Source organism: Passer montanus, unplaced genomic scaffold (assembly GCF_014805655.1).
Source record: "Passer montanus isolate IOZ18808 unplaced genomic scaffold, ASM1480565v1 scaffold32, whole genome shotgun sequence".
NCBI lineage: Eukaryota > Metazoa > Chordata > Aves > Passeriformes > Passeridae > Passer > Passer montanus.
The window spans coordinates 1,224,628-1,232,133 of NW_024367930.1; the positions used below are offsets into that span (position 1 = coordinate 1,224,628).

The following is a 7,506-nucleotide window of genomic DNA, read 5'->3' on the forward strand; positions in this document are numbered from 1 at the left end:
TCTGGGGAACTCACAGCTTCCCTGAGCCATGACCTGTGTATCTTGTCTAGAAGAGCAAGAGGCTGACGAGACAGAGCAGATGATAAGCAAAGGGTTAACCCAAGATTAATAGTGCTGTTGCCAGATGAAGAGTTGTTTCCACCTGGTGAATTTTTGCTAAGTGTCATTATGACCAGTTAAAGTTTTTGTTGCCAGAAGGGATTTTCGTGACTGTGCATTTGTGCATGCAGGCAATAGTCAGTACTGTTACAGTACAGTTTTTTTCAAATGACAAAGCTATCGTCTTCCAGACAGGAGTTGAAAGTTACATAAGTGGGCCAGGAAATCGGCAGTCATTGACATGTGTAGTAACTGCTGAGGAACAGATATGCAGTTGTGGCCATCCAGAGGCACCAGTGTCATTTTGACACCTGACACACGAATTTCTAGACAGATTTGGTTACTTAGCTACTCATACCTCAGCATTCAACCATCCAAGGCATCCAAGATGGGCCAGAAGCAGGACAGGCTGTCTGCAGAGCAGAAAGGAGGAGGGAGAGGGAGCGCAGCGGCTGCACAGTTTGCAGCACATGCTCGTTCGTCTCCGGGTACCTGCAGAGCACAGGCAGGCCCTGCTGCTGTCCGTGCAGTGTCCCAAGCCCTGCTGTAAGGAATGTCACCAGCCACCCCTGGGACAGGAGACGGGACAGTGGCTGGGGGGAGTGTGCTCCCACGGGGAATCAGCTCTCGGGTGGTCGGGCTGCCAGGGACCCGCAGGGCGCTCAGCCTTTACTGAACAGCCCCTGGCAATGCGGAGAAGCAGGCAGCTTGAATTCACGCTTAATGTATTGTGTGTTCATGAAGACTAATCAGCTTTAAACTTCTGCTCATAAGCCAAATGCAGCATGCACCAACATTGCTGTACTTATGCTTCATTTATGTCAACAGGATATTCCTGTTTTCTCTAGTCAAAGTCAGCAATGAAACTCTTGACTCCCGCTGGCATCTTTCGTATTAAAAAGGATTTCTCATTGTAATACCTGGGTCTCGTAGAGGATAGCTTAACGGCATGCTTCACATAAAGTGCTTGACGATTCTGAAGTCATTAAGGCAGATTTTTTTTTTTTTTTTTAAACTTGACCTTTTATAACCGAAAAGACGATGAAACCTCCCTACCCGAGGAACGCATTGACCCAAGGGTCGTCCTGCAGTCACTGTGGGAGGCCGAGGCAGCCACATGCCGCTCCCTCCAGAGAAGGCGGGAGGTGAGGATGGGATGAGGGCATCCCGACCGCGGCAGCAGCTCCCTCCCCGTTGGCGCCAGGCGGCCCCAGGGCAGGACCACTGCGGGGGGCTGCGCCCTCACTCAAGATGGCGCCTCCAGTGTCTCCGACGGGCTCTGACGTCATGGCTGTCGCTGCCCAATTACTTCCGCCGGCAGCGGCGTCCGCTTTCCCTCAGTGAAGATGGCGGAGCGCGGGGCGCAGCGCCGGCGGCTGCGGTGAGGGTCAGTGTGCGGGGCCGGGCTGGCGATGGCGGCTGCGGTGAGGGTCAGTGTGCGGGGCCGGGCTGGCGATGGCGGCTGCGGTGAGGGTCAGTGTGCGGGGCCGGGCTGGCGACGGCGGTCGTGCGAGCAGCGCGGAAAGGCGAGGCGGGAGGAGGCAGCGTCTGTGGCCGGCCGGGGAGAAGGAAGGCTCCCCACGGCATGGCCGCTTCTGGGGAGCTGGGCAGGTGCGCGGCCCTGGGAGATGCCCCGCTTACCCTCCTCAGGCTGCAGAACCCCAGCCGGTTCTGTCCCAGAGTCCTGGGTTCTCTGGGAGCCGTCGGTGTATTCTAACAATTTACAGCGAGGCAAATGAATTAGCTGTGAGATGCTTCTCAAAGTTTTCGTCATAGGAAAAGATTAAATAACCCGAAAATTTCTCCTTTCCACTGCAGCAGCACTTGCTAATTCTTTATTCAAAATCGAAAGCACTGTTTTTGTTTTATAAGATAGTTAAATATTTGGCATAATCAGAAACCTGTCAGTCAAAGGTGAAAGTACTTCCCAGTTATTAACTCTGCAAGTATTAACCTGTGTGTAGTAATTGGGTATACAATATTGACTGTTGGAAGCAAGTCATAAAGTTGTTTCTGCCAGCTGTCCTTGTACTGTAGTATTCTTAAATGCTGCATTGGTGTCCATGTGTGTGTCAGTGCCATAAGATGGGAAGGAACTGTCCTAAGTTGCCCTAATAGATCTCAGAAGTTACCTTACGAATGATGATCTGCCTTTTCTTGACAGATGCACCCCAATGGCACACAGAGCCAAGTTCCCATGTAGAGCTTGAATAATCAGCGCCATTCCTGGCTTCTCTTCGGAGCTCAGTTTTTTGCCAATACTTCTAACCTGACACTTCACCAGAGGCACTTCTGAGAGTTTCTCAGTGTTTTTTACCACATAAACAGGGGTCACAGGGCACTGCTATTATGTCCTGGGTACAAGTAGCAGTCAGCCAATCCAATGAGGATATATTTGATGAAGATGCAGATGAGATGTATCTACTACAGAAGGAATGGAACAGCACTATGAAGAAGAGATTGAAGGTATTTCTATAAAAATGGTTTAATACATTTTTAGCCATTTTAGATTTACTGACATTTAACTTGCTGCACATGTGAATTATTTAAAGGGAAAAGTAAAAGTAGCTGCTTAAAAGTTATTGTGGCCTACTTTCTTCTGAATACCAGGGAAATATGGCAGAAATTGATGTAAACACTATTTAGTAGTCGCCAGAGCAAAGTACTGTTTTACCAGAAGACATTGACTCCTTCTGCACAACCACATGCATTTATAAAAGGCAGTGCTGAATTGTGATGTAAGCTACTTGCTTTTTACTTGTAGGTATAGCCCTTTTACTTGTAGGTATAGTAAATGTAGGGCAACAGAGCTCAGCAGTGCTAATAAAGACATGTGAGATGGTTGGGGTTTTGAGTAGAGCTACTCATCAGTCACAATGTAAAATGTGTGACTCCATGTGCAACCACAATTGGCCATTGTGGTCTGTGGTTGGATCTGAGGTCTTTGGTTGATTTATTCTCCAAGTGAAATATCCATTTTATGAAAGCTGCTTTCCTTTTTTTTTTTTTTTTAATTTTTATGAATTTTCATTTTATGAAAGCCTTTGCCTCTCTGCGGTTCTGCAGGGAACAAAACAAGTTCATAAGCAGATGAGTTCAACAGATACTGTGTCATTCAGAGTGGGGCCAGTAGGGCTCCTCTGCTCACAGCTGTTGGTGAGCAATGGTATTACAGCAGTCCCAGTGTAGTTTCCTTCATCTCAGTTCCATGAAAAGACTGGTTTTCTTAAGGAACTATTTAGTGTTCTTACCGAAATCCCTCTAGTATTTTTGAGTAGATACTGCAAAATCATGAAGTGTTATTGAAGTTAGAGTTGTGTGTTGGGCAAAATAAATTTTTGCGTTCCAGACTACTTTTCTAGCAAGGCCACCGTGAGCAAACAGGAGTTTTCATTTTTGTAGCTTGTCATTTTCATATGAAAAAAAGTTAAGATTTATTCTATTAATCTTGTAATGTGGTTATAATATAAAGAAAGTAATTTGCATTACAATAATTAGCTGTTTACTTAAAGAAAGCAGTCCCAATGTTAAGTGTATTTATGTGTGACTCAGTCAATCGCTCTCTTTTTCTGGTATAACTCTTGAATGGAGTGAGGTCCAGCAAATAAAGGAGCAATGCTCAGCAGTTAATTTTGTGAAAATAAATTAATTCCATGTAGATGGATTACAGATAGAAGAGATAAAGGGGAAGATTGGCAGCCGGCATAACTTTTTAGATAGAAAAAAGAAGTCTGTGTGGTACTTCTAAGTCCATTTCTCACAAAGGAGTTGGTAATCATTAAAAGCAAACATGCTATTTTTTTTTAATCTTTCTAAAAGAAGTTTCCCTATTTTCTCAGTTTCTGGGAATCCTTTTGGGAAAAGTGAAAAACTACATCTTACAGATCAGTAAATCATAGTATACTGCAACAAGCATGTTTTGGTTTGGCAGTGATGTAGCTGTGAAGGATGTTCAGATATAGAAGCTGTAACTAAGAGATGTGATACTTAAAATTTTTTACTGTTATGTATTTGTCAGAGGTCCACTTTGTCATGTTGTGACACTGAGCAGCCTGTTTCACTGCTTTTGTTACAGGAAGGCTATAGGGATGGAATTGAGGCCGGGAAAGAACTTGCACTCCAGACAGGCTTTAATCAAGGTTACAGACACGGTGCCAAGCTGATGATTACATGTGGCCAGTTCAAAGGAACCCTGAAGTAGGTTACAAACTCCTTACGGTCAAGTGTATGTGGAGGGTGTGTAACAGGGGAACACACATATGAGTTGTTGTTTGTTTTAATTAAAAACCAAACCAACCAACTAAAAAAAAAAAAAACAAAACAAAAAACCCAAACAAAACAAAAAACCACCACCACCAACCAACAACAACAAAACAAATATTTTGAAACTGTCCAAAGTGAGCAACCTGAGAATTCCCCCATCTTGAGAATAAGGAATGCCTGCCTGGGTGTAGAAGTATAATTTCTAAAAAGTCTCTTTCAGTTCTCTTCCAAAATTGTCTGAATCTACATATTTAAGCTTAATATTTAGTTCTACTGCCTGAATTTTCCATAAATCATGAATTATACATAAATGTATTTATGATACATAGATACCTTGTCACATTGCTGTCTATCTACCTCCACCAAGTGGAGATCTATGTAGATGAATATAATCACTTTTGTTGTTCACTTTTCAGTGCTCTCTTATCCTGGTGTCATTTTAATGGACATAATTCTGCTCTAAGTACAATAAATAATCTTCTTGATGTGGTTGGAAAGCATGAAGATGATGTGCTTAAGTATCTGAATTCTACTGAAGAACAGCCACGTCTTGGACACATTTTAGCCTCAGTTCAGGACATGGACCTTAATCACACAGCTGGGACAGAGTACAGGGAAGTTGAAGACGGAAAACACGACGACTGTGGCAGCTCTGGTGAAAACATTTGTAGGAATAATGGTGTGGTTGGTTCCTTGCAGTCTGAGTGCAGCAAGGCAAATCTCTGCACAGATCCTGAAAAGTCAACCCTTGCTTGGGTTAAAATGCAGACTGTTTGGTTAGTAGAGCAACTGGGCTTATCACTGGATGTACTCCATCATGTCCAGCAACTGGAAAATTAGTTTTCCTGTCTCATGGTACTTCAAACTATCACAGCTGATTTTGATTCTTAGTTTGTGGGCCATGTAGAGGCTGATGCATCACTTTTGCTTTAGGAAAATCTAATTTTGATGTTTTATAGTAGAAGTAATTTTTGTAAATCCTTGCCATGATTTTGGCTCTGGGCAAAACCCTTCACTTTCAACCTTAAAGGTAACATTCACAGAAAGGGGCAGGGACTTTAAAGCTTTACAAAGAGTTTCTAAACATGTTTCTGTTTTGTGTCGGGAGGTCCCATTTCACCCTCATTTTTTTCTTGGCAGCAGCTTGGAAATGAAATGGGTCCGTTAAATAGCTCCTTTTAAATTGGTCCCCTGCAATATCAAAAGAGTAAATGCTATGGAAATGGTCAGTGTTTTTGCAGAATAGGCTGCTGTTGATGATATGCTGTGTGCAAAATAGAACATGATACGCTTTGATTCCTAGTGCTGTGACTCTCTAGTCACTTTTTGTCAAATTCTACGTGTTATCTTTTCTACCCATGATGCAATGCACTTTCACAGTTAAAAACTATATTCCCCTCCTTATACAGTTTCCCCTTCTTATATAGTTATATTTGTCACTTTTGCTGAAAACTCACCATTTTCCTCAAATGCAGAATTGCTGACAATTCCTTGTTTTACTTTTAGACATCTACTCTTATCATGTCAGACCACACTTAATATGCTTCCAGTCCAATGAACATCCTTTCGTTATTTTTGTATTTATTTTGTCAGTCCATCTAGCCTGATCTCTTTCCCACATTCCAATAATGTTTTTCTCAAACTCTTCAAGGAAGCCAAGCTTATTCACTACCTCTTAGAAACACATCGGCCACACATGCCTGTTTCTGATTATTCTGTAACTATTCTGTATTTGACTTGCTTTCCCATTGCTTCCCTTCACTGTAGCTGTAAATTGCTTTGGGAAGTTTTTTCTTTGTGAATGCCTCTGTTTTACACTAATTAAACTGATTTATAGTAAGTTCCCAGCTTACTTGTTGGAAGTTTCCTGTAACTCATTCTTATTGGAGACAAAGGAATATTCCAGACCTAGGCAAAGTAAGATTTTGAACAGTAAACTATAATTTAAAAAAAATCACAAAGCCATTTCTAAAGGCAAGAAAAAATCTAAGGCAAAAATTCCTTGTTTTTCAGAGCCTGAGTTTTGTACAACATTTTTACTAAAGACTCTGTTACACTGTCAGAGTTGACATTACTTTTCTTCAAATGCTTGTCTTGTGTTATACACTGTATCATGTATGTTAAACACAGATTTCTTCCATATTCTGGTAGAATATGGTGCAGACAGTGTTGGAATATATATATATATAATTTTCCTAACTAATTTCTAATGAGTTGTTTTAACTAATTGTAAGCAGTGCCCACTTCTAGGCAATACCACTTAATTTTCTTTGCAGACCTACTTTGATCATTAAATCACTGAAACCTTGAGTTTGTTAAAACTAAGACTGACAATCTTCAGTGAACAAAGCCAAAGGAATTTGAAGATTGGACATCTGGGATCCTAAATTTATGGCCATTCAAGGACATCAGAGTAACCAGGAGATATGGAGGAGATTAAGGCTTGGAAAATTGGAGAAAAATATAAAAGAAGGAATAAAGGATGTGGACCAGATTAGCATGAAGAGAAAGAAATCAGTAACTAAGAGGGGGTTCCATGTTATCACCCAGAGTTTCCAGTTTGGCTGTAGAGAGATTTTCTTCTGTACTTTCTGTATTATTTGGCTTATCTGTCACTACCCAGTCTTGCTGACCAGCACCAGAAAGGCTTTCTTTGAGACTGTTAGAATCTGTAGTTTGCTCCGACTGTGGTCCAGGTTGTTGTTCTGTGTCCATGTCTTGTGTTTCACTGTCAGCTTTCACCTTGGCAGCATTCCTGAAAACAGCTCTCATGACAACTGGGACTGACATGCAACTGAAGAAGGAAATAACACATTAGTCACTATTACAGACATCATACTTTCTTTAAACTGTAGCTGACACCTGAATGAAAACCAGCATTACCTCCTTTCTGTTTTTATCTGCCTCCTTTCTGTTTTTGTCTCATACAACCTGGTGTTACTTTGTAGCCATTATATAAACTACATGTGCTGTACCAGAAATATATGTTAACACACTGAAATTTAGTGCTGAGTCTTTGAAGTTAGGTGTGCACAGAAACTTTGACTGAAAGAGGAGGAGGTCTTTCAGTCTGGTCAATCTGGTCAACAAAAACAAAAGTCATAAGGGTGCTTCTAGTGAAAACCAAAACTAAGAATATTGAAA

The 7,506-nt window shown here is 41.8% G+C and overlaps 1 protein-coding gene across 2 annotated transcripts; it reads left to right on the top strand.

The window, feature by feature from the left end:
• The first annotated feature begins 1,080 nt into the window (after window positions 1-1,080).
• YAE1 (YAE1 maturation factor of ABCE1) lies at window positions 1,081-7,440 on the top strand. 2 transcript variants are annotated; one of them, XM_039714974.1, is made up of 4 exons: window positions 1,081-1,486; window positions 2,428-2,565; window positions 4,175-4,296; window positions 4,779-7,440. In XM_039714974.1, the coding sequence occupies exons 1-4, from the start codon at window positions 1,217-1,219 to the stop codon at window positions 5,200-5,202; spliced, it is 954 nt and encodes a 317-aa protein (XP_039570908.1). In that variant the 5' UTR covers window positions 1,081-1,216; the 3' UTR covers window positions 5,203-7,440. The 2 variants fall into 2 exon arrangements, with proteins under 2 accessions (XP_039570908.1, XP_039570909.1); XM_039714975.1 differs by having other exon boundaries at window positions 1,081-1,480.
• The last annotated feature ends 66 nt before the right edge of the window (window positions 7,441-7,506 follow it).